Source organism: Amblyraja radiata, chromosome 3, assembly GCF_010909765.2.
Source record: "Amblyraja radiata isolate CabotCenter1 chromosome 3, sAmbRad1.1.pri, whole genome shotgun sequence".
NCBI lineage: Eukaryota > Metazoa > Chordata > Chondrichthyes > Rajiformes > Rajidae > Amblyraja > Amblyraja radiata.
In genome coordinates, this window is record NC_045958.1 from 130,588,153 (window position 1) to 130,615,498 (window position 27,346).

Below are 27,346 nucleotides of genomic sequence, written 5' to 3' on the forward strand. Positions count from 1 at the left end.
AATGGAAGATTTTTAGCGTAGGTAACGCGGGCGGCTTGAAAAGCCTCCTCCCCGGAGACCGGGGAAATCATTGTAAATCATTGCATAAATGTTAGTCAGTTAGTTTGGAGGGATTTTATGTGGTTGGTGGGTGGGGGGTGAAGGGGAAAACTGTAATTCTTAGTCCCCTACCTGGTCGGAGAGGCGGGGAGCGGGCAATGCCTTACCGGGTCGCCGTGCGGTAAGCTCCGGAGCGCTGTGGCCGCCGACTCCCAACATCGGGGAGCTGGGGGCTCCGTCCGGCCGCGGGCGGCGCCGGTTGTAGCTCCGACCCCGGCAACTCTACCCCTGGCTGCGCGGCGCTCCAAATCCAGCGCCGCCCACGGCCGGATGCCCGTAGCCCCAGCTCCGCGATGTTGGGAGTCGGCGGCGTCGCAGCGCTGGGATACCAGCGGGGAGCGGGCAATGCCTTACCGGGTCGCCATGTCGGCGGCCACAGCGGAACTGGGGCTGCGGGCGTCCGGCCGCGGGCCGCGCTGGATTTGGAGCGCCGCGCAGCCAGGGGTAGAGTTGCCGGGGTCGGAGCTACAACCGGCGCCGGACGGAGCCCCCAGCTCCGCGATGTTGGGAGTCGGCGGCCACAGCGCTCCGGAGCTTACCGCACGGCGACCCGGTAAGGCATTGACCGCTCCCCGCCTCTCAGACCAGGTAGGGGACTAAGAATTAAAGTTTCCCCCTTCACCTCCCCCCCCCCACCCCTCCTTTTTCACATAAAAGCCCTCCAAACTAACTGACTAACATTTAAGCAATGATTTACAGATGTTTAAGGGTCTCCGGGGAGGAGGCAGCCGCTACAGTAGTACAGACCTGGGTTGACCGTGGGTCGTTTCGGGTCAAGTTTGGCGCCAAACGCGAGCTTTGGTGTTTAGACGACATCCTGGAAAAAATGGCTGGTTTTCAGAGTTTTTCGGTTTCCGGAACTCCGGATAAAAGGTTGTGCACCTGTAGTAGGAATAAAGGCTTGGACTATTTTCTAAATGGGGAAAAAATCCAGAATTCGGAGGTTCAAAGAGACTGGTGCTGGTGCAGGATTCCCAAAAAGTTAATCTGCAAGTCGAATCGTTAATAAAGAAAACAAATGCAATGCTTGCATTTATTTCAAGAGTATTCAAAAAACAGGGATGTAATGTTGAGGCTCTCGAAGGCGTTGGTCAGGCCGTATTTGGAGTATTGTGAGCAATTTTGGGCACCATATCTGAGGAAGGATGTGCTGGCTCCGGAGAGGGCCCAGTGGAAGTTTACACGAATGATCCCAGGAATGAGTGGGTTAACTTATGATGAGCATTTGATGGCACAGTGCCTGTAATCAGTGAAATTTTGAAGAATGAAGGGGACCTCATTGAAACATACAGAATAGTGAAAGACTTGGATAAAGTGGATGTGGAGAGGATGTGTCCATTAGTGGGAGAGTCTAGGACTAGAGGTCATAGCCTTAGAATTAAAGGATGTTCTTTTAGGAAGGAGATGAGGAGGGATTTCTTTAGTCAGTGGGTGGTGAATCCGTGGAATTCTTTGGCGCTCAGAAAGCTGTGGAGGCCAAGTCAGTGGATATATTTAAGGTATAGATAGATAGATTCTTGATTCGTACGGGTGTCAGAGTTTATGGAGAGAAGGCAGGAGAATTCAGTTAGGAGGGAGAGATAGATGCATGAATGACGGAGTGGACTTGATGGGCTGAATGGCCTAATTCTGCTCCTATCACTTATGAACATGATGTCCTCCACCGTTCCGAGCCGCTGCAGGTCATGTCTGATCCATGCGCTCGGGTTCTTGGATCGCCGTCTGAGCCACTGGAGCATCAGACTGCTGCTGGGCCTCTCCACCCAGACATGGCGGATTTGCACTGGGTCTTGGGAGTGTTGCTGCAGGTTTCCCAAAAGTTAATTTGCTGGTATTTACAAAAGTTGAATCGGTAGTAAGGAAGGTGAGCGCAATGCTATCATTTATTTTGTGAGGACTAGAACACAAAAACAGGGATGTAATGCTGTGGCTTTATAAGGTGCTGTTCAGACCTCATTTGGTGTATTGTGAGCAGTTTTGGGCCCCATATCTGAGAAAGGATGCTGGCATTGGAGAGGGTCCAGAGGAGGTTTATGAAAATGATCCCAGGAATGAGTGGGTTAACATATAATGAGCGTTTGAAGGCACTGGGCCTCTACTCATGGGAGTTTAGAAGACTGAGGGGGGACTTCATGGAAATTTACCAAATAGTAAAAGGCCTGGATGTGGAGTGGATGTTTCCACTACTGGGAGAGTCTAGGACCAGAGGTCATAGCCTCAGAATAAAAGGATGTTACTTTAGGAAGGAGTTGAGGAGGAATGTTTTTAGTCAGAGGGTGGTGAATCTGTGGAATTCATTGCCACAGAAGGCTGTGGAGGTCAGAGAAGGAAGAGATAGATAGATTCTTGATTAGTACAGCTATCAGGGGTTATGGGGAGAAGGCATGTGAATTGGGTTGAGGGAAAGATAGATCAGCCACGATTGAATGGCAGAGGAGACGATGGGCCGAATGGCCTAATTCTGCTCCTGGACTTTATGACCCATGAACGGGCATCGCCTCGCCTCGCCCCACACGGCCACTGCTCAGCCTCCGGGGCTCCTCCCGCAGCCGCTCTCCACACCTGGCCCCACCTCACCCCCGGGCCCACCTTCCCCCCCCCTGGGCCCACACCCCCTCCCCCCCACCACATCCTGGGCCCCACACCCCACCTCCCCCTGGCCCCACAGCCTCCTCCCCCCTGGCCCCACAGCCTCTTCCCCACGGGCCCCTCCCCCCACCTCCCCCCTGGCCCCACACCCCCACCTCCCCCCACCTCCGCCATGGCCCCACACCTCCTTCCCCCTACCTCCGCCCTAGCCCCACAGCTCTTTCCCCTGACCCCACAGCCCCCTCCCCCTGGCCCCCCAGCCTCCTCCCCCCACCTCCGCCCTGGCCCCACACCCCCTTCCCCCTACCTCCCCCTCGCCCCAGGGGGAGGGAGGAAGGAGGAAGGGGGGGTGTTTGGGAAGGAGAAAGAGGGGGAAGGGGGGGTGTGGGACTCCATTCAGCGGCCACCAGCCACGGCGCTACACAGCACCTCGCGACTCCACACTCCGGCTTACCCGGCTCCACATACCAGCTTTCCCGACTGCACACAGCGGCTTTCCCGACTCCGCACAGCGGCTTTCCCGACTCCACATTTGCAGACTTAATCAGCGCCGCTCACGGACTCAGCCCCGCCTCCAGGGCTTTATTCTCCAGCGGGTGCCAGCAGGGGCGTTACTTTCATGGTGACTGACAGGGGAGAAGACCAATCTGCAGATCTCACGAATTTTTAAACCTTCATACTTTTGTATAATTCCACCGATCGGAACAAAACTTGGTGCACTTCGAGAGAGGAGAACGGTGAGTAAAGTGGCAAAAAAATCCTAGCAATAATGGGTACCGTTTTTGCGCAAATTCAAGCTAATTAAAGCAATGACCCTCCTTGTTCTGTCTGCAATACCATTAGATTCCCATAACTATAGACTGTGCAGCCACAGGAGAATTAACATTGAAAAAACTTCCCAGAGGAGTGCACATCCATGTAGACAGGAAATTCAATGGGGAAAAAGGGTTTGAATTAGGAAAATCAGGATACGGACGGATTTTTAGGAATGCAATGTCTCTAACATATTTCTTACAAATACAGATTGCTTTAAGTTCATCCTTCCTGCTTACCTCTTGATTATCTGTTTCCCCATCCTCTAACCGCAAATAAACCCAAAATCATTATTTAGCCTGCCAGCCATTTCCCTGGTTCTCAGTATTAATTCCCAGTCTCCTTTCTAAAAGGACTGAGTATTAATTTCCTGGTTTCCTTCCCGAAGGGACCCAATGTTAATTCCTAGTATTAATTCCCCACTCCTTCTCAAAGGGACCCAGAGTTAATTCCCAGTATAATTCCCGAAACCTTCCCAAAGGGACCAGTGTTCACGTTATCTGTGCTTTTTCTCCTTCTATCCCAGTGGGAGCTCTGACAGGACCTGGCAATGGATCTCTGAACCATCGACCCAGAGGCAGCCTCGCCATCCCTCCCTCATCTTGCCATCCCGTCCCCATCTTCCTTCTCTTCCTCCCCCTCTCCCCCCCCCCCCCCTCTTCCTCCCCCACCCCTTCCTCCCCCTCCTCTTCCATCCCCTCACCTCCCTCTCCCTCTCTGACGCTGCCTCTTGTATTGGCCGTTGTAGGCGGGCGGCCCAGACGTGGCGGGAGCTGTTGTGGGCGATGTTGTTGCTGAGGGGCAGGACGGTGAGAATGGAGCTACGCGGGAGCCAGCCCCCTTCCCCTCAGGAAGCCCCCTTGTGGGGCAGCTGGAGTCGGCGCCCGGGGCCCAGAGCGGGAGCGAGCAGCAACCCGGTACGTCACCTCTCTCCAACTGGGACCCCGGGGGAGGGGGGGGTGGGGAGGCAGGACGGTGGGGCAAAGATCAGGGAGGTCACCGCTGTGCGGTAGAGGGCAGAGGGCAGGGGAGTGTCTGGCCAGAGGCCAGTGCAGGCTGTACAACCCCTGCCACAGGTGTAGTCACAGACCGGGCCCGGGGTCACAGGTTCGGGCCCTGAGGTCACGGCTTGGGACACACAAAATACTGGAGTAACTGAGGAGGCATCTCTGGAGAGTAGGAATGGGTGATGTTTCGGGTCGAGACCCGTCTGACTCGGGGGAGAGGGAGGGAGATACAGAGATGTGGAAGGGTAAGGTGTGAAAACGACAGATCAAAGCAAATGATGATAAGGGAATGTAGATTGGTTCAGTGTTACCTGAGGGTAAGGTGACAACGAGGCATACAATCAACAAAAAATATTCAGGAAGACAGTGAAAGTAGTCAGAGAACTAGGGTGGGGGAGGGACAGAGAAAGAGGGGAAGCAAGGGTTACTTGAAGTAAGAGAAATCAATGTTCATACCACTGGGGTGAAAGCTGCCCAAGCAAATTTGTGCTGGGCCTCACTCTGACAGTGGAGGAGGGCCAGGACAGAAAGGTCAGTGGAGGAATGGGAGGGAGAGTTAAAGTTTTTGGCAACCGGGAGATCGTGTCCCAGGGTCATGGAATGGTCCCGGCGTCATGCACCAGGGTCGAAGGTTCGGATCCCAGGGTCATGGGACGGGCTCTGGGGTCACAGGCAGCTCCCTGGGTAACTGACTGCAGCATTGAATTATTATAGTACCAGAGACCTTCAGCCCAGCGATGCCGTGCTGTCCCCTAGTAGACACGAAATGCTGGATCCACAAAGGATCGCAAACTTGCTTGCCTATTCTCATTTTGTTCTGTCCCCCATCAGCCCTTTGCTGTCCCTCCCCGCCCAACCCGGTGATGTTCTCCTCTGGGTCACCTACATGGTCATTGTTTGAAGGCGCTGGTTGGTTCTGCTCCTGGCCGTGAGCAATGAGTCCAGGGTCACCGCCCAGTATGAGAGCCCCATTGTCCCGGCCCCATTGTCCAGTCCGCAGTGCCCAGTCCGCAGTGCCCAGTCCCCAGTGCCCAGTCCGCAGTGCCCCGTCCCCAGTGCCCCGTCCCCAGTGCCCCGTCCCCAGTGCCCCGTCCCCAGTGCCCCGTCCCCAGTGCCCCGTCCCCAGTGCCCCGTCCCCAGTGCCCCGTCCCCAGTGTCCAGTCCGCAGTGCCCCGTCCGCAGTGCCCCGTCCCCAGTGTCCGGTCCCAAGTGTCCAGTCCGCAGTGTCCCGTCCCCAGTGTCCCGTCCCCAGTGTCCCGTTCCCAGTGTCCCGTCCCCAGTGTCCCGTCCCCAGTGCACAGTCCCCAGTGTCCCGTCCCCAGTGTCCAGTCCCCAGTGTCCCGTTCCCAATGTCCCGTTCCCAGTGTCCGGTCCCCAGTGTCCGGTCCCCAGTGCACAGTCCCCAGTGTCCCGTCCCCAGTGTCCCGTCCCCAGTATCCGGTTCCCAGTATCCGGTTCCCAGTGTCCGGTTCCCAGTGTCCGGTCCCCAGTGTCCGGTCCCCAGTGTCCGGTCCCCAGTGTCCGGTCCCCAGTGTCCGGTCCCCAGTGTCCGGTCCCCAGTATCCGGTTCCCAGTATCCGGTTCCCAGTGTCCGGTCCCCAGTGTCCGGTCCCCAGTGTCCGGTCCCCAGTGTCCAGTCCCAGTGTGAGATTCCCAGTGTCCGTTCCCCAGTGTCCGGTCCCCAGTGTCCGGTCCCCAGTGTCCGGTCCCCAGTGTCCGGTCCCCAGTGTCCGGTTCCCAGTGTCCAGTCCCCAGTGTCCAGTCCCAGTGTGAGATTCCCAGTGTCCCTGCCCCAGTGACCCGTCCCCAGTGTGAGAGCCCCATTGTCCGATCCCCAGTGACCTGGTCCATGTCCCCAGTGTCCGAGCTCTGATTTTGGGGCCAGCTGCTAATATTGCCGTGAATCTTTCAGTGCCAGACTCACAGATGGAGCAGAAGGAACTGCCAGAAGCCCTGACCTCCACCGCTGACAATCAAGAGCCCCAGGTAAGTGACCGTCCCCCAGTGAGGGTCAGTGTGTGTGTGTGTGACTGTCAACCCAGTGAGGGTCAGTGTGTGTGTGTGTGTGTGTGTGTGTGTGTGTGTGACTGTCAACCCAGTGAGGGTCAGTGTGTGTGACTGTCACCTAGTGAGGGTCAGTGTGTTTTCGTGTCCCATCAACCAGTGAGGGTCAGTGTGTGTGTGTGTGTCTGTCAACCCAGTGAGGGTCAGTGTGTGTGACTGTCACCTAGTGAGGGTCAGTGTGTTTTCGTGTCCCATCAACCAGTGAGGGTCAGTGTGTGTGTGTGTGTCTGTCAACCCAGTGAGGGTCAGTGTGTGTGTGTGTGTGTGTGTGTGGAACTGTCTCCCAGTGAGGGTCAGTGTGTGTGGGACTGTCAACCCAGTGAGGGTCAGTGTGTGTGACTGTCACCTAGTGAGGGTCAGTGTGTTTTCGTGTCCCATCAACCAGTGAGGGTCAGTGTGTGTGTGTGTGTGTGTGTGTGGGACTGTCTCCCAGTGAGGGTCAGTGTGTGTGGGACTGTCAACCCAGTGAGGGTCAGTGTATGTGTGTAGCACATAGAACAGTACAACACAAGAACAGGCCCATCGTCCCACAATGCCCATGGCAGTGATGATGCCAAGACCAACTGTATATACCTGCACAAATCCATGTCCATCCTTACCCTGCATATCCATATGCCAAACGTTTCGTAAACACCACTATTGTATCTGCCTCAACCACCATCCCCGACATAACGTTCCAGGCACCCAACCCTAGGTATAATTCCCTACTCATCTCCTTTAAACTCCCCTCTCACTTTAAATCTAGTAATTGAGTTTTTTATTGTGAGAAAAATGTTCTGGCTGCCTACCCAATCTATGCCTGTCACAATTAGATATACTTTTACAAGATCTCCCTGCAAACTCCAGCGTTCCAGAGAAAACAATCCAAGTCTGTCCAACCTCTCCCTGCAGCCAGGAACCTAACCCAGGCAACTTTCTGGTAACCCTGTAGGAGGGAACTGCGGATGCTGGTTTACACCGAAAATTGACACAAAATGCTGGAGTAACTCAGCGGGACAGGCAGCATCTCTAGGTAGAAGGAATGGGTGATGTTTCGGTTCGAGACCCTTCTTCAGAGATCCTTCTATCCCGAGATGCTGCTTGCCTCGCTGAATTACTCCAGCATTTTGTGTCTATTTCTGGTAAACCTGCACCCTCTCCCAAGTCTCCAAGATCCCTCTGTACATAAATGCAGTTAAGGGTCATGCCATTAATAGTTTGCATTCAACCTCCCAAAGTGCAACACCTTGCACTTGCTCAGATTAAACCATCTGCCATTTCAAGAGTCAAGAGTGTTCTATTGTCATGTGTCCCAGATAGAACAATGACATTCTTACCTACTTATTCGCTGGGACCGCAGCTATTTACAATATATATTAATGATTTAGATGAAGGGATTACAACATTAGAAATTTGTGGATGACACAAAGCTGGGTGGCAATGTGAACTGGGTTGCTATGAGAATGCAGATGACTTGGACAGGTTGGGTGAGTGGGCAGATGCATGGCAGATACAATTTAATGTGAATAAATGTGAGGTTATCGACTTTGGTAGCAAAAACAGGAAGGCAGATTATTATCTAAATGGTGTCAAGTTGGGAAAAGGTGAAGTACAACGGGATATTTGCATTATTATTGTTTGTATTTGTGTGTGTGTGTGTGTGTACATATGTGTATGTGTAAATATATGTACGTATGTGTGTATATATATGTGTGTGTGTGTGTAATTCCGGTCTAAACTTACACCCTCCCCCAAGTCTGGTTGAGTCAAACACCAAATACGAGCACTGAAAATCCAACTCTTTTATTGTGCACAATACCAATACAATACCTAGTCCAATACCACGGTCCTGATCCTTGTCTCTACTCACTCGAGCCCAACAGCCTCGTGGAAATAGAACACATACCAGGAGATCGGCACACCCCAATGTTTTCCCCACGCTTTTATACACTTACAGACTCTTGGCAAGAAAATACATGGGGGGGGGGGGGGAGGGGGGCAACCCCTACAAGCCAATTACCGATACGGGCTGCAAAATACATTAAATAACATTTCCCTAACCCAATCATACAATAGCACATAACATAGTTTCAACACAAAGCACTGAGGGGGAAACACTTCTGTTAATAAAGAAACATTATCTCTAAGTAAAGAAACACCTTTGGTGAGGAACCTCTCCTGGACCAATCACAATTAGCAGCAGTAAGACTCTGCAACATTATGTATCTGCATTTTGCACAAGGACCGAGCTCCTTCTGCAAAATCTCATACATATTAACAATTGCAGGCCATCTGGACAGCAACCTCTATTCAACCCCTTCCCAGGCCACAGACTTTCTGGAGCCATCCATACCTCATGGTCCTGCAGCTTTTTGCAAAAGATGCCAAACAGGTTTTACAGATCTTTTAAACAGGCATCCTCCATTTTCACAAGTACCCCAAATTACTGATATTAACATTCCCCTCTTTTATCATATATGATAACAAACAAGGTAAGATGACAACTGTTCTCGTTATACAATTCGACAATGATAGCGATGTAGTTGTGTCAGAAGATACACAGTTGGGGAATTTCAGGAAATACCATCAAATTCCAGGAAATCTGGGATTCGATTTAAGCAATTTTTTTTGGAGGTGTGGAAACATATTAAACTAGAGTGGATTAACTTTTAAAGCTTAAGGTACTTAACTGTCTTGAAGACATCGATAAAACAAGGTGGGCAAATTAATAAATCCTGGGGTGGTCTTGTCCACGTATATTGTTGTCCCCTGTAATAAGGACACATAAGTACTGGCTGTTTCGGTGCAGAGGTAATGAAAAGAAGACATGCTGCAGATCTACAATTTAAAAAAATCTTTGTTTCCGCTGGAATCAAAGCATAAAATATGAGCCGAGTTTGGCACCAAGGCATGGAGCGGTTCTACTATTGCGTTGGCAGGTCTTAAGTTCTGAACCTGTCTGTACTGGCCCTCTTTCCCTGCCTTGGGCACTGCAAGGATTGGTGTGTTGCAAATAGACTGGCACTTTACTAAGATGTCTTGTTCCAGCAATCCCCGAATCAGCTTGTCTATACTCGGAATTGCCTGTTGTTTCAATGGGTACTGTTGTATCGAAGGCAGTGTCACCCCTTTCTGGAGAGCTACCTGGATTGGATCAATACGAATGCATCCTACCTGAGTTGCATCTTCTGCCCACACTTGCGGGTCCACATACTCACATACTTCACTCCCCAGATGCTGGTGTAGCTGGGCAACAACTGTCTTCAGGGTCTGATAAAACTCAACAGTACATTGGTTAGACAAGCTCTGTTCTTCATATATATATTCGGATCTACCAGATCAATTGCTTTCTTAACCAACGCTCCCAAGACCTTCGCACTTGCTGGAAAATTCACCTTCCTTGTTATGTGTGGAGCAACCTCTGAAGCTCGTTTCCATAAATCTAGGGGTATTGTAACGTACTCTGCAGTTCCTTCTTGTCCTGTTACCCGTGCCAAAATATTCATGTTCCATTTTTTTTCCTTCTTGAGGCCTGAAATAGGTTTCTAATTCTTTATTTTTGCATCTTCTATCACAGGCCAATGTGATATGAAGCGGAGGCTCACCTTCTAAGTCTAAGGACCACCATTGGGGTGTCACTGATGAGTAGCACTGCCTTTCAGGAGCCCATGGGGTTACTATTAATCCACTGTCGCTGCATTCAATTTTCAATTAAAATGTGCAGAGCAAATCTCTAGCCATTAAATTGCAATCCAATCCATTTGTTATTATGAATCTATGTTTTATTGCCTTGCTTTGATACACCACTTCGACTGGCTTAGAGATGGAGTACTGGCAAACTTGTCCCTGAAATCCAGACAGGCTCTGAACTTGACTAGACTTGGGAAGGTTATAAATTGATTGAAGAGATGACATGTATGCCCCTGTATCTATCAGAAAGGTGCATATCTATCCTTCCCTCTACTCGCAATGATAGTACAGGTTCGTCATCAGATTTGCATCCGTTCACCACCTAGTTAATTAATCAGGAACGTGAGAATGGATTATTTTGAGAGAAGGGTGTTTGGCTTCTCTGTCCCTGATTTATTTGCCAGTTCCCTCTCCGCTCTCTATGTTGGCCCCATCCATCCTGTCGTTTTCGTGTCGGGCACTCCCTACTCCAGTGACCTAATCCACCACAAGTATAACATGGGTCTGGTCCCAATACTCTATTCCCTCTCCAGTGTCTTGGGGAAATTGGTTCTAAGGGAGGTGGTTCATCAGGGTAAACTGGATAATCCGGTTCTGGTGCCCTTGCCCAGTCTGGCGCCTCATGCCTTGCTCTTGTCTGAGGACTATTCCATAAGTCTAAATTAGATCTTGGCGCTTCCTTTTCCGTTACGTATTCAGTTTTTGCCCAATTTGGGGCTGGTTCTCTTGTTTTCTAATATCTTTCCAATGATACCTAACTGCACGGGCCATTTGACACACTATTCTCTGACCAATCCATATTGTTTGTCTTGATTGCTTCTGCTACAATAGTTGGCAAACAATTTAATAAAATTGTGCAGTACTGGGGAGAGTTCGCCCTATTTCAAAAATTCAAATCTCCCAACTGATCCATATATAGTTCTGAGAGCCTTTCTAGAAACTCATCTGCTCTTCTCCTTTGGTCTAACATCCAGAATCCTAGCGATATCTATTGGCTTTTGAATTAAAACTGCATCTTCTCTTGCATTGTTATCAGCGATTACATTAGCCAGTACCTCGTGAGTTGGGTGTACTAAAGTGGCTCGGAACCCACTGTCGGAGTTATGATCTGTTGTATTACAGCCCACAAATCTCTCGAATCCGCGTGATACACACGCATAGTCCACAAGGGAAGCAGGTGATTTCTTTCCATCAGGTATTTTACTCAGTACAGCCATCATTTCATTAGGTTTCCATGGGGAGTACACATCAATAGTTCGAGGATTGGTGACACCAACTGCATTAGAAAGCAAGCAGACTTTAAACTAGAGCGGTTGGGGGGAGGGACTCAAATAGAGAAAGCTAGTAGACAGTGTGTGAGGCAGGAGGCAGAGAAGGGAAGCACTCAGACCCAACATGTAGGGGAGAAAGAAGAAAAAGATAATAAACAGAGAATAAGTGGTGGGTTTCTTAAATGTGTGAGCAGAGAGACAGAGGGCTGTAAAATGAGGGTAGAAGCAATAGGTAGCAAGGTGAAAAGTAAAAGTGGCAGGCAGACAAATCCAGGGCAAAAATCAAAAAGGGCCACTTTTCAACATAATTGTATGTATTGTAAAAACAAGCCTGAAGGCTTTATGTCTCAATGCAAGGAGCATTCGTAATAAGGTGGATGAGTTGAATGTGCAGATAGTTATTAATGAATATGATATGTTGGGATCACGGAGACATGGCTCCAGGGTGACCAAGGCTGGGAGCTGAACATCCAGGGATATTCAATATTCAGGAGGGATAGACAGAAAGGAAAAGGGGGTGGGGTAGCGTTGCTGGTTAGAGAGGAGATTAACGCAATAAAAAGGAAGGATATTAGCTTGGAGGATGTGGAATCGATATGGGTAGAGCTGCGAAACACTAAGGGGCAGAAAATGCTAGTGGGAGTTGTGTACAGTTGTGCTGAGGAAGAGGATTTCTTGGAATGTATGCGGAATAGTTTTCTAAACCAACATGTAGAGGAACCAACGAGAGAGAGTCTATTCTAGACTGGGTATTGAGTAATGAGATAGGGTTAGTTAATAGTCTTGTTGTGCGTGGCCCCTTGGGCAAGAGTGACCATAATATTGGTTGAGTTCTTCATTAGGATGGAGAGTGACATAATTAATTCAGAAACAAGGGTTCTGAACTTAAAGAAAGAATTCCCCATGATCAATTCACCTGTTTCTGACTGCAAGGGACCTACATTTGTTTTAACTAATCTTTTTCTCTTCACATTGCAGTCAGTTTTTATGTTCCCTGCCAGTTTTCTTTCATAATCTATTTTCCCTTTCCTTATTAAGCCTTTTGTCCTCTTCTGCTGGACTGAATTTCTCCCAGTCCTCTGGGAGGCTGCTTTTTCTGGCTAATTTGTATGCTTCATCTTTTGTTTTGATACTATCCCTGATTTCCCTTGTTATCCACGGATGCGCTACCTTCCCTGATTTATTCTTTTGCCAAACTGGGATGAACAATTTTTGTAGTTCATCCATGCAGCCTTTAAATGCCTTCCATTGCCTATCCACCGTCAACCCTTTAATAATCAATTGCCAGTCTATCTTGGCCAATTCACGTCTCATACCCTCAAAGTTACCTTTCTTTAAGTTCTGTACCATTTTGAATGTAACATGAGCATTAAACAAACGCTTCCCATCTCCTGAATAAGCAAAGTACTGCTTTTTGGTACTATTCCAGCACTGTGAATACATACAAGAAATAGGTGTGACAACCCAAGCCGTAAGCAGTCTATTGAGAATCTGTGGAACATAAATTGATTTTATCATGCAACGGCTGATTTCCCGAGCCACAGGCTGAACCAGCAAGTTATGTTTAAAATAACCATATAAGGTTGCATTATTATTATTCCCAACAAATCGGAATCAAACTGCATAGGCCAATTCCACAGCTGGAACCTAAAGCGGGCTCTTGATGACTTTATTTAAAGACCCGACTCATAAAGCAAAATGGAGGAAGACATAAAAGACTATTCCTCCTGCTTGTGGCGAGAATATCTTTCACCACTGGTATGCCACACATTTTTGCAACTTGTTAATTAGCATGAAAATGTATCTATATTCGGTGTTGCATTGAATCAGAATTTCATAAATACAGTGTGGTCCAACACCCATTCTGTGTTGTCATTGATCTGTACTAAATGATACTCCAGTGGCAAATGAGATTATGTACCTATTACAGGATTATTTTACTTGATTGCACCCCCGTGCTTATCATATGCCACCATCATAGTGTATCAACATGAAGTTGAGCATGCAGCTATGCATATTCGCTCAATCACTCTTTAATCCATAAAATACACGGAGGATCTATAGATAGTTGATACCAATAACTCATGCAAATCTCCTCCACCTCCAACTAGAGATGACATTCGCATTTTCCCACCTTAGGCTATTAGCATCATTTTGAAATATAATTACATATTTATTGATCAACTACTGGAGCAATGCTGAATACTGTTTGTCCATCATAATGACTTTAGTAGCTTCAGCTGGTAATAGCAAAGGTGTGTTATCAATGACCTTCATGGCACTTTATAGTTTGCCATTAAGCATGCTGTCAGTTCTCCCACTTGCACAGCTGCATCACATCTATTATATTGCCAGTTAGTCTAATGAATAGAAAACTGCTTTATAACAACAAGGCTGTTCCAGGTTTCTATTGACTCCAATCTGTTGCCCAGGGCGGAGTCACATTGCCAACTATCCATTTGATAACAACTTAATTTAACTGGATAGAGGAGAACAATTTCTAAAGTAGCTTGAGACTGGGTTTTAGCCAAATACAGTAGCTTGATGACAGTGGGTTTTAGCCAAATACAGCGTCAAAATATAATCCAGACAATACATCACAAGTGTTTTTGAACTCTGAGTAGTCTTTTGAATGATTTATTGTCATCATACTGTTAAATTGCTTCATCATAGCAATGCCTTTAAATATCTCTGATGATCATTGTACATGGAAAACCCTATGAAATCAGTTTGATCACCCTTCTTTCATAATGAACAGGCCACGCCTGCCATCATTTCGTGTCTGCCCTGAACGGCAACTCTGGCCCGGTTACCGATAATTCTTACATGTCCCAAGACAACTCTTGCCATAATTCTCACCTTGCCTTGAAAGACAATTCCCCATATCTCCGAGCCTGTCTCGAAGGCAAACCTGGCTAAAATACTGAACCTGGCTCAACACACTTCTGGCCAAATTCCAACCTACTTGGAATACTAGTAATGTCCAGTTTACCTGGTTAAAATGCCTCTGAGTAGATGACAATGTCTCAATCATTTGTGTATTGTACAACCAATTGTAAATCTTACCAACTTGTTTGTGGTCACTTAGTTGTAAAGTAACTCTGGTCAGTTTTCATGCTGCTACCAGCTTCAGTGAACCGCTTACTGCCGATCAAACCATGGGGTGCGTTGTCCCCGAAACTATGAAGCCTTGCTCGTCGTTGGCCTAATTGGTCCAACAGCTTATGCTTCGTCCTTCAGATTTTGCCTGTGGAATAGGTCTTACCTGAATAGAAGATTCGGCAGGTGGCTCTAACGTCCCCTCATAGTTGGCAACCTTGCTGCCAGGAATAGTACCTCTGACACGTGCCCTTCATCCCTTGAGGTATGCTCCACGCTTCTACCCTCAGCCTCGGCATCAGATTTACACTGACCTTGCATGTTCTCCTCTTCCATAAGGGAGACATTAAGCAGCCCTACTACAAGGCGCTGCTGGAGCGGCCTCTCCAACAGGCCCACCCTTCAGGGTCAGAAATGCCCCGGTAAACTCACCTCTTCCATGAGGGAGACATTGTGCAGCCCATCTACAGGTGGTGCTGCCATACATTTAAGCAGCCATATTACAAGGCATTGCTGGCGCGGACTAGAGCAATAGGCCGGCACTGCCATAGACTCAGCATCCCCATTAAGCAGCCCTGTTACAAGACGCTGCTGGCACGGGCTCTCCCATCTGCCCAACACTGCCATAGACTCAGCATCCCCTTTAAGCAGCCCTGCTGCTGGCGCGGACTCTCCCATAGTCCCGCACTGATACAACTCCTGCTGTTAGAGTGTATCTAGCTTGAGCCTCCTCTCAATAGGGCTCCATACTGGCCAACCTCCACATTTTCCACCTTACCGGAAGGGAACCCTCCCGGCACCAGAGCTGACCACTTTGGTCGGTTTACCCCATATCTTGGGGACCTCTGCGATCTGGGCACCGCATTGCTGGTGGATATCCCCTCCCCCGGGAATCCCAGTGCCCATATATATTACCAGAGGGAAAACCCTACCGGCACCAGGGTTGACCGTTCCGGTCCGTTTAACCCGTTTCCTGGGGACCCCTGCATCTATATCGGGGGAAAACCTCCCGACACCCGGCATCTATATTATATCGGAGGGAAAACCCTCCCGACACCCGGTCTACTGGAGGTCCCCTCCCCGGGAACCCCAGCCTTTATATTTATATTGGAGGGAAGCCCTCCTGGCACCCGGTCTACTGGAGGTCCCCTGCCCGGGAACCCCAGCGTCTATGTGCCTATCGGAGGGAAACCCTCCCGGCACCCGGAGCGCCTGGAAGTCACTGACCACCCCGTCAGCGACCGACTTCGCGAAACCCGACATTCCCAGCTATCCGCTCCCGCGGCGAGAACCGGGGTTTCCCCACAGCCCATAGCTGGTTCCCTCGTCGGTCGTCGTGAATCAACCGGCAGGAAGCCTCTGGAACAAGAGGTTCCTGCAAGGAAACAAAACAGGTAAGAAATACCAGCTTACCTGAAGTTTAAACTTACCCGCTGGAGAAGCTCCTGCTGCTCCAACCGGTCGCCTGCACCAATGCGTCTGACGTAATGATGGACGTGCGGCTGTACGGGGTTCTTCACATAGTCACTCACGTGACTCTGAAGTAAAATTGTGCACAATACCAACACCAAAACAATACCTATACCAATACCGCAGGTCCGATCCTTGTCTCTACTTATTCGAGCCAAACAGCATCGCGCAAATAGGACATACAACCCAGAAGATCGGAACACCCCAATGTGCTCCCCACTCTTTTATACCCTTACAAACCATGGGCATGAAAATACATGGTAGTGAGGGGGGAGGGGGGCAACCCCCGGGGTAAAGAAACACCTTTGGTGAGGAACCTCTCCTGGACCAATCACAATTAGCAGCGGGAAGACTCTGCAACATTATGTATCCCATCATTTCACCAACCAATCCCAAGCATGCATTTGCAACAGGACCGAGCTCCTTCTGCAAAATCTCATAAATATTAACAATTGCAGGCCATCTGGACAGCAAACTCTATTTAACCCCATCCCAGGCCACAAACATTCTGGAGCCATCCATACCTCATGGTCCTGAAGCTATTTGCAAAAGATGCCAAACAGGTTTTACAGATGTTTTAAACAGGCATCCTCCATTTTCCCATGTGTATATATACATATATATATTTGTGTGTATGTGTTCATATGTGTATACACCTTGAACTGCACTTTTTTCCTGGTTTATTATAATGTTTACAGAGTACTATTTTTACATAATCTGTTGTGCTGTTGCAAGTATTGTTCATTGTTCTATCTGGGACACATGACAATAAAACACTCATGCCTCTCTTAACATGGTCACTCATATATTGGTGTTTGGCCAACAGCTCAGTGCAAGAGCCAAACTGGGACAGAGAGCTGCCGACTCTCTGAAGAAAGGGGAGAGTGTTCCTGACCAGTTGTTGGTGGAGATCATGACCGAGTACCTGCGGTGAGTGCAGAGACGCAGTGGGTGCTGTGTGAATGTGCTGAGCTGCTGCTCCTGCTGTGAGTCAGAGTGGGCACCGAGGCTTTAATAAATAAATGGATGATGAGGGGTGACTTATAGAGGTGTATGGGATAATGACGGAAACAGATAGGGTGAATGTACTGTCTTTTACCCAGAGTAGGGGAATCAGGAACCACAGGTTTGAGGTGAGGGGGGAAAGATTACACATTTTCCACTCAGATGGTGATGGGTGTATGGAACGAACTGCCAGAGGATGTAGTTGAGGCATGTAACATAATAATAACATAATATTTATATTTAGACAGGTACATGGATAGGAAAGGTTTCACGGCAGGTGGTAGATGGGGCATGGTGGTGGATGTAGGGTGTGGGCATGGTGTGCGTGGGATCGTGATGTGTCTGGGCATGGTGGTGGGTGTGGGCATGGTGGTGGGTGTGGGCATGGTGGTAGGTGTGGGCATGGTAGGTGTGGGCATGGTGGTGGGTGTGGGCGTAGTGGTGGGTGTGGGCATGGTGGTGGATGTGGGCATGGTGGTGGGTGTGGGCATGGTGGTGGGTGTGGGCATGGTGGTGGGTGTGGGCATGGTGGTGGGTGTGGGCATGGTGGGTGTGGGCATGGTGGGTGTGGGCATGGTGGTGGATGTGGGCATGGTGGTGGGTGTGGGCATGGTGGGTGTGGGCATGGTGGTGGATGTGGGCATGGTGGTGGGTGTAGGCATGGTGGGTGTGGGCATGGAGGTGGGTGTGGGCATGGTGGGTGTGGGCATGGTGGTGGATGTGGGCATGGTGGTGGGTGTGGGCATGGTGGTGGGTGTGGGCATGGTGGGTGTGGGAATGGTGGGTGTGGGGGAATGGTGGTGGGTGTGGGCATGGTGGTGGGTGTGGGCATGGTGGGTGTGGGCATGGTGGTGGGTGTGGGCATGGTGGGCATTGTGGGTGTGGGCATGATGGTGGGTGTGGGCATGGTGGGTCTCGGCATGGTGGATGTGGGTAAGCTGGGCTGAAGGGCCCGTTTCCCTGCTGCCTGCCTGACTCAGTGTGTGGAGGCGGTGCTGGTAGTCAGCAGCGGCACTCAGCTCCCATCTGGCCTCCCATTGCAGACAGCTGCCGGTGGGGTGCGGCTGGATCCTGGATGGTTTCCCCATGACCCTGGGCCAGGCCAAGCTGCTGGAGAAGGCACTCACCGGCGTCCACCCTGACACGACCGCGGCCAAGACCAAGAGGTCCAAGACCAAGCTGGTGGTGGATCCCAAAGCACCCGAGGAGCCGCCACCTCCCCCCCCTGCCCTGGATATCGTCATCCTGCTGGACGTTTCTGACAACACCGCGCTGACTCGCCACTTCCACACAGGTACATGGGGGTGGGGGGAAAGAGGACTGTGTCTGGTGGTGGAGGGGTGGTGGGGTCAGGGCAGCATTTGTGCATTTGTGGCGAGGGGGGGCAGGTTTACATGGCCTCAGACGGAAGGTCTTGCGTGCCAGCGTTGCATTTGGATATTGTATGTCGTGTGCCCGCGGCCCATGTTACTTGTCCCGCAAGTTGACGGCATGTATCCTGCGTGTTAGTTCGTGCGGAGGTTGCCTGTGTGATGTGTGTTCACGTTGCGTGTCCTGCGTGTTACAGCGTGTGCGGAGGTTGCATGTGCTGCATGTTGGCGTTGTGCGTGTTACAGTGTGTGGGTGCAGAAGTTGTATAGGCTGCATGTTGCTGTTGCGTGTCCTGCGTGTTACAGCATGTGCGGGTGCGGAGGTTGCGTGTGCTGCATGTTCACATTGTGCATGTCCTGCATGTTACAGTGTGTGCGTGTGCAGAGATTGTCTGTGCTGCGTGTTACAGCATGTGCGGGTGCGGTGGTTGCGTGTTGATGGTGCGTGTGCTGCATGTTACAGCACGTGCTGGTGCGGAGGTTGTGTGTTGATGTTGCGTGTCGTGTGTTACAGTGTGTGCGGGGGCAGAGGTTGCGTGTGCTTCGTGTTGATGTTGTGTGTCCTGCATGTTACAGCATGTGCAGGTGCAGATTTTGCGTGTCCTGCGTGTTACAGCATGTGCGGGTGCAGAGGTTGCATGTGCTGTGTGTTGACGTTGTGTGGCCTGCATGTTACAGCCTGTGCTGGTGCGGAGGTTGTGTGTTGATGTTGCGTGTCGTGTGTTACAGTGTGTGCGGGTGCGGAGGTCCCGCGTGCTGTGTGTTGATGTTGTGTGTCCTGCGTGTTACAGCGTGTGCAGGTGTAGAGGTTGTGTGTCCTGCGTGTTACAGCGTGTGCGGGTGTTGCGTGTACTGTGTGTTGACGTGTGTTCTGTGTGTCATAGCGTGTGCATGTGCAGATGTTGCGTGTCCTGTGTGATGATGTTGTGTGTCCTGCATGTTATAGCATGTGCAGCTGTTGCATGTGCTGCGTGTTGACGTGTGTCCTGCGTGTTACAGCGTGTGCGGTTATTGCGTGTGCTCTGTGTTGATGTTGTGTGTCCTGCGTGCCACAGAGTGTGCAGTGGCGCAGGAAGCCCCCAGTCTGCGGGAAGAACATGTCGGGCTGGATGGCACTGAGAGCCCCCCCTCAGCACAGGAACAGGTGCTGCCCAGGTGAGTGCCGTCAACATCCCCCACCCCCACAGGACACCCTGGTCACCCGCACGGCCCCCCGCCCCCCACAGGACAATCTCTCTGACCACCGACCTTGCTGAGTTTGCCCCTTGCCCCCCCTCAGTCTTGGTGAGGCTGCCCTTTGCCCCCAGCCCCGGACGATGCAGTCGTGACATTGACCCTGAACGGCAGTGACTCTGGTCCCTGGAGGGAGTGGTGTGGGTGTGCAGAGGTGTGGGGGGAAGGGGTGTTGGTGGGGGGAAAGGTATGGGGGTGTGGGGGTTGGGGGGTGGGCGTGGGAGGGTGTGCGTGTGGAGAGGTGTGGGGTGGCGTGCAAGGGTGTGGAGTGGGGACCAGTCTGTTGACCACTGTGTGTGGGCAGGCTGGCGGGGTTCCTGGAGGGGGTGCGTGGTGTGGGGGGAGGGGTGTGGGGGGAGGGGTGGGTGATGTGGGAGGGTGGGTGCCAGTCTGTTGACCTCTCTGTGTGTGGGCAGGCTGGCGGGATTCCTTGACCACTGGGCGGAGCTGGAGCAGTGGCTAGAGGGGCAGCGCATCCTGGTGAAAGTGAACGGCGAGCTGGAGCGCTCCGAGCTGCTGGAGAAGCTGCAGCTGCTGCTTGTCCAGGCCCTGCTCAAGAAGCACAGCCCAGGTAACCTGCACCCTGAACTCCAGTAGCGCAGCGCAGCGCATCGCAGCACAGCGATCGGCAGCCACTGCATGGGTGGACGGTGCAGTGGTGCAGCATCTGCAGGCATTGCATGAGTGGCTGGTACAGCACCTGCAGGCACTGCTTGAGTGGACGGTGCAGCACGACAACCACAGCATGGATGGTCAGTGCAGTGGTGCAGCACTGGCTGGTGTCTGCATCATTTGACGGTGCAGTGATGCACCACAGGCAGGTGACTGCAGACCAGCAAGTGACTGCAACAGAGGTGCACTGGTGCAGTTCGGGCAAGTCGCTGCATTTGTGGATGGTACGGTGGTGCAGCATGCGCTTGTGACTGCAGTACGGTGGGACTTGTGCAGCCCCGGGCAAGTGTGGGCATTAGCAGAATAGGTTCAGGTTTATTATTCTCATGTGTACCCAGGTACAGTGAAAAGCATTGTTTTGTATTCTATCCAACAGATCGGATAATACTGGTCGGAATGTTGTCTGGAGAGTATTGGAGAGTTACTGGAGAGTATTCAAAGGGATAAGCTATACATTACATTTAGATAGACAAGGGCTGATAGGGATAGTCAGCATGATTTTGTGTGCATGAAGTCTGGTTTCACGAGGCCATGGATATTTTTAAGGCAGGGATCGATAGATTCTTGATTAGTACGGGTGTCAGGGGTTATTAGAGAAAAGGCAGGGTTAAGGGGAAGATAGATCAGCCATGATTAAATGGCGGAGTAGGCTTGGTGGGCTAAATGTCCTAATTCTGCTCCTATCACAAATGAACATGAATCTTAGTTCTTTTGAAGGTGTGACCATAAAGATTGATGAGGGCAGAGTGGTAGATGTTGTATATATGGATTTCAGCAAGGCATTTGACTGGGCTCTGCTGCTCTGGAAGGTTAGATCGCATGGGATCCAGGGAGAGGTAGTGAATGGCTAGAAGATTGCCAGTGAGAATGCTCAGTCCCTGATGTCTCCATTCCACACTGTAGCCTCCCCGCCCAGTGACTCCAACACTTGCAGACACAAGAATCTGTAGAGGCTGGAAGTGCTGGAGGAACCCAGCGGGTCATAGAGCACAGAACGCAGAACAGTACAGCACAAGAACTGGCCCTTCAGCCCACAAAGTCTGTGCCAATCGATGGGCCAAATGGCCGCATTCTGCATGATTTATGAACATGAACCTGATGCAGGGTCTAGATCTGAGTCGCCAGATGTTACATGACCTGCCGAGTTTCTCCAGCAGTGTTCACTATTCTTTGCCAGGGCTGCCCTCTTGTGGTAAACAAAGCATATGGTCTCATAGAAACATAGAAACATAGAAATTAGGTGCAGGAGTAGGCCATTCGGCCCTTCGAGCCTGCACCGCCATTCAATATGATCATGGCTGATCATCCAACTCAGTATCCCGTACCTGCCTTCTCTCCATACCCTCTGATCCCCTTAGCCACAAGGGCCACATCTAACTCCCTCTTAAATATAGCCAATGAACTGGCCTCGACTACCCTCAGTGGCAGGGAGTTCCAGAGATTCACCACTCTGTGTGAAAAAAGTTCTTCTCATCTCGGTTTTAAAGGATCCTTAAGTATTATCCTTAAGCTGTGACCCCTTGTCCTGGACTTCCCCAACATCGGGAGCAATCTTCCTGCATCTAGCCTGTCCAACCCCTTAAGAATTTTGTAAGTTTCTATAAGATCCCCTCTCAATCTCCTAAATTCTAGAGAGTATAAACCAAGTCTATCCAGTCTTTCTTCATAAGACAGTCCTGACATCCCAGGAATCAGTCTGGTGAACCTTCTCTGCACTCCCTCTATGGCAATAATGTCCTTCCTCAGATTTGGAGACCAAAACTGTACGCAATACTCCAGGTGTGGTCTCACCAAGACCCTGTACAACTGCAGTAGAACCTCCTTGCTCCTATACTCAAATCAAGTCTCGAAACACAGAACTGCAGAAGCTGGTTCATGCACAAAAGGACGAAGTGCTGGAGTAACTCAACAGGTCATGCAGCATCTCTGGAGAATATGGACAAATGACGTTTTGGGTCGGGAATCTTCAGACTGATTTTAGGGGGAGCTTTTAGGGGGAGCAACAGAGAGATCCAGTAGGCCTTGGTGGACGCGCATATGTGTTCAGGAAAACGGTTGTTGAGTTTACGTTTGGTCTTGCCACATGGGAACATCGGATGCAGGAGATGAGATTAGTGGAGGTACATGTGAACCTGTCTCAGCTTGAAGGACTGGAGCGTTCGCTGAATGGTCACGAGGGCAGGTGTTGCAGCTCCTGCAGTTGCAGGGGAAGGTACCTGGGGAGGTTGTGGTTTGGGTGGGAAGAGGTGAGGGATGAGAGTTGGAGAGGGAGTAGTCTCTGCGGAAGGCGGAAAAGGGTGGAGATGGGAAGATATGACCAGTGGTGGGCTCACGTTGGAGGTGATGGAAATGTCGGAGGATGATGTGGTGGATGCAGAGGCTGGTGACGACCAGGGGACTGTCCTTGTTCCATCTGGGGGAGGCAGAAGGACAGGTCACAGAGGAGACATGTATGAGTGGTCCATCGCTGACAGAAGTGAGGGGGGAAAACAACGTTTACTAAAGATAGAGGACCTAGAATACAACGTCTCATCTTGGGAGCAGATGCATGTTCTCTAGAGATGCTGTCTCACCTGCTGAGTTACTCCAGCACTTTGTGTCCTTTAAAGTATATGGTATGCTTGCCTTCATCTATGGGGGCAATGAGTATAAGAGTCAGGAAGTTATGTTGCAGCTTTATAGGACTTTGGTTAGACCACATTGTGCAGATCTGGTCGCCCCATTACAGGATTAATGTGGGAGCTTTGGAGAGGAGGTTTACCAGGATGCTGCCAGGATTACAGGGTATTAGTTATAAGGAGCAGTTGGACATACTTTTCTCTGGTGCAACAGTTGTTGAGGGGAGACCAGATAGATACGTATAAAATTGTACGAGGCATAGCTAGGGTAGAGTCACTGCATTTCCCCAGTGGGGAATGTCAAAAACTATGGGGAATGGCTTTCAGGCCAGTGCAGGAACGTTTCAAGGAGATGTGTGGGGCAAGTGTTTTACACAGATATGGGTGGGTGCCTGGAACGTGCTGCCAGGGTAGGTGAGGAGCAGTTACAATCAATGTATTTAAGAAGCATTTAGACTGAGGCGTGAAGGTGCAGAGAATGGAGAGGTACGGACCACCTGCTGGCAAGTGGAATCTGTGTAGACTGGTAGCATGGTGGGTGCAGACATTGTGGGCTGAAGGGTCTGTTGCTGCTGTTCTATGTTTCATGAGCGATGAGATTTGAGCATCTGATCCAGTGACACCTTAGTGTACAGTATGATCACGAGAATGCTGCACTGAGCCGTCATCACTCTGATTAAAGGAGGGCTGGTAATTTAACCTGATCTACACAGGTATTCACAGCCATTGTGATACAGGTGTGATAAGGCATTAGGGGAGGCACTGTGAGCTGAAGAGCCTGTCATAGAAACATAGAAAAATAGGTGCAGGAGTAGGCCATTCCCATTTGAGCCTGCACCGCCATTCAATATGATCATGGCTGATCATCCAACTCCTGTACCTGCCTTCTCTCCATACCCCCTGATCCCTTTAGCCACAAGGGCCACATCTAACTCCATCTTAAATATAGCCAATGAACTGGCCTCAACTACCTTCTGTGGCAGAGAGTTCCAGAGCTGTATTGTTCCATGAAGCTGTACGTGCTTGTTCACGTAAAAGGGCATATAGCACACAGATAGGAAGAGTTCAGTGGGCTATGAGACTAACTCAGAATGCCAACTGGGTCAGCATGTACAAGGTGGGCCGAAGGGCCTGTTTTACTGCTGTACAGCTCTCTGACTCCATGAGCAACGCTGGGGAATGGGACGGTGGGCAGTGCTCATATTATCCGATTGCTGATCTCATTGCGGTCGACGGGATCTTGGTGGAACTTGTCCGCCATGTTAGACAGTGCCTTCACCTCACCGGTGGTGTGTTGGGTCCGATTTCCAGATACTGTGACTGAGAAGCCTCCGGAGATGCCGCCTCCAGCCCAGGCTGAACCATCTCCTGCCCAGGAAGCTCCAGACACATCTCCAAAGGAAGGGATTCCTGCAGCACGAGGTGAGTGTCAGCTCACGAGGACACGTTGGGCTCACTCGTTCTCACATCACCCACAGTCTGCCTGCTCCCAGCGAGGCCTCTCAGTGTTTAGTTTAGAGATACAGCGTGAAAATTCCTTCAGCCCACCGAGTCTGCACCTGAGCAGCCTGGTTGTTTGCTCTATTTAGTCCCATTTGCTCTCCTCTGAACACTTCTCCTGCCTCTGTGCCTCTACCTGACTGAACCCTTTAATCACCTCAGCACCTCTTTGAGTTCAGGTTGAATCTTCAGGCATGTCATAGACTGATACAGCGTGGAAACAGGCCCAACTTGCCCACATATACCAATATATCCAATCTGCACGTCCCACCTGCCTGCATTTGGCCCATATCCATCTAAACCTGTCCTATCCATGTACCTGTCTAATTGTTTCTTAAACGTTATGGTAGTCCCTGCCTCAATTACCTCCACTGGCAGCTCGTTCCACACACCCACCAACATCAGTAGATACAAGCCCAGCCTGTCCACCCTTTCCCTCCTCAGGCAGTTCGCCCATTCCTGCATCCGTCTCCGAAACCTTCTCTAACGCATCATATATGTAAATATACATGGGGGTTGTATATTTTTCTAACATTCCAGTATTGTATTTCTGAGGTGTGTCCCAGAGTGTCCTCACCAACAACCGCCCCCGTGACTCTGCACCTCTCCCACGTTTCCCCCTCCCATCCCCACCCACCCACCCAGCTAGCCTGGCACTGCTTCTGCTCTCAGCCCCACACTGCCCACCCAGCCTGGCACTGCTGCTCACAGCCCCCCCCCCCCCCCACCCACCCAGCCTGGCACTGCTTCTGCTCTTGGCCCCTCTCTGCCCCCCCCCCCCCCCTCTGCCAGCTACCTCCTCAGCCACTGATCTTGCCAGCAGGTTCGGTGAGTGCTGCTGGTGCCACCAAAGAGAAGAACAAGTTGTCGCTGCGTGAGAGGAAACAAAGCAAAGGGGGCTCGGCTGTTCCAGCAGGTAGGATGGCCACTCCCAGTCAGCTGCACACCATGGCTGGGGCGGCACAGCAAAACAAGCCCCAGGCTTCAGGGCCCAGTGACGGGGAGAGGGCCCGTGGGAGGGGGGAGTGGGTGATGAGGAAGAGTGGGTGAGGGGGGAGAGTGGGTGACGGGGGGGGGAGTGGGTGAGGGGGGTAAGGGCCCGTGGGAGGGGAGAGTGGGTGACGAGGGAGAGTGTGTGGAGGGGAGAGTGGATGAGGAGGGAGAGTGGGTGAGGGGGGAGAGTGGGTGAGGGGTGAGAGTGTGTGAGGGGGGGGAGAGTGGGTGAGGGGGGGGAGAGTGGGTGAGGGGTGAGAGTGGGTGAGGGGGGAGAGTGGGTGAGGGGGGAGAGTGGGTGATGGGGGGGGAGAGTGGGTGAAGGGGGGAGAGTGGGTGTGAGGGGTGAGAGTGTGTGAGGGGGGGGAGAGTGGGTGAGGGGGGTGAGAGTGGGTGAGGGGGGAGAGTGTGTGAGGGGGGGAGACGTGGTGAGGGGGGAGAGTGGGTGAGGGGGGAGAGTGGGTGAGGGGGAGAGTGGGTGAGGGGGGAGAGTGGGTGAGGGGGGAGAGTGGGTGAGGGGGGAGAGTGGGTGAGGGGGGAGAGTGGGTGAGGGGGGGAGAGTGGGTGAGGGGGGGAGAGTGGGTGAGGGGGGAGAGTGTGTGAGTGGGGAGAGTATGTGGAGGGGAGAGTGGGTGAGGGGTGATGGGGGGAGAGTGGGTGATGAGGGAGAGTGGGTGAGGGGGGAGAGTGGGTGAGGGGGGGGAGAGTATGTGATGGACATGTGTGTCAGACATTTTCCTCCCGCCAGATTCGGTGAGCAGCTCGGCGAAGGGCAAGAAGGGAGGCGAGTCTCCTGGTGACAGGAAGCAATCCAAGTCAGGTACGGTGGAGGCTGCCGAGGGTTCAGACCGGGCACCGCGGTGAATGCATTGCTCCAAGTCAATGTACACTGTGAACAGCAGGGCTGGGGCAGCGTGGTAGAGCAGGGACCTCGGGGGCAGCGTGGGACAGTGTTTCCACTTTGAAGGAAATTACCCGAAATTCAGGAAATTCTGGTTGTCTTCGGGTAATTTCAGGAAACTTCCCGGCCCAGTAAGCCTTCCCCAACTGTGCATGTGCGACTGCTGCCCCAACTGCGCGCGTGTGGGGAGATGGGAAGGGGTCCAATTAGGCCCGCGGGATGATTTGCAGAAAAAAAGTATGTGCCTGTATATTTACGAATCCGCGCATGCGCAGTTCGGGGAGGCCCGTCAGCCGCGTCACAATTGAAAATGGCGTCGGTGACGCGGTAGTGACGCCGTTTCCCCACGCATGCTCAGTGGGCCCGGTATCCGTGCGTGCGGAGTTGGGGCGGCAGTCATTCATATTTTTAAATTCACAAAACCCCAATTTGAGGGGAAAAAACGTCCTGCACTGGCACTTTCAGCTATGACGTCACAATGGGATTGTAGCCCTGCTCGCTACAATGTTGCTATCCCTGGACACTGAGTCCTGCCAGCTCTGGCAAGTGCAATTGCAAGCTACATGTTGCAATCCCTTTATTTTATATTCCTGGCAGCAAGGATTTTTTAAAAAGTTTAATGAGGGAGGGTGAATATTGCATTGGGGAACGGGTTGCGTTGGGGGCTAGGCGTCCAGCGGGGTTTATGGTTGAATGGTGGAATATTGCGTTGGGGGACCAGGCCTTCCGTGTGACAGTGTCCCACTTGGTCTAGTATATTACTAAAACTCTCATCTTGTTTCTATCTATCCATGTGATTACATGTGATCACGGACCTACGCAAAAATTGTACACAATAGCGCTAAAATTGTTGCACCACTTTACTCACCATTGTCCTGTGGTGGACTGTGTAAAGTTTTGTTCAGATTGATGTTATATTTCACAGGTTATTGACATTTAAAGGTTTTTTAAAAAACACTTTGAGCACATTAAC

The 27,346-nt window shown here is 51.1% G+C and overlaps 1 protein-coding gene across 1 annotated transcript in view; it reads left to right on the forward strand.

The window, feature by feature from the left end:
* Positions 1-27,346, forward strand: part of spef2 (sperm flagellar 2) — a 162,550-nt gene that overhangs the window by 50,751 nt on the left and 84,453 nt on the right. The window contains exons 13-21 of the mRNA XM_033018764.1: positions 4,250-4,418; positions 6,421-6,494; positions 16,908-17,011; positions 18,130-18,380; positions 19,512-19,611; positions 20,106-20,260; positions 24,291-24,401; positions 25,303-25,395; positions 26,221-26,292. Of these exons, the coding sequence (XP_032874655.1) occupies positions 4,250-4,418; positions 6,421-6,494; positions 16,908-17,011; positions 18,130-18,380; positions 19,512-19,611; positions 20,106-20,260; positions 24,291-24,401; positions 25,303-25,395; positions 26,221-26,292 (1,129 nt within the window). The remainder of the gene's footprint in view (positions 1-4,249; positions 4,419-6,420; positions 6,495-16,907; positions 17,012-18,129; positions 18,381-19,511; positions 19,612-20,105; positions 20,261-24,290; positions 24,402-25,302; positions 25,396-26,220; positions 26,293-27,346) is intronic.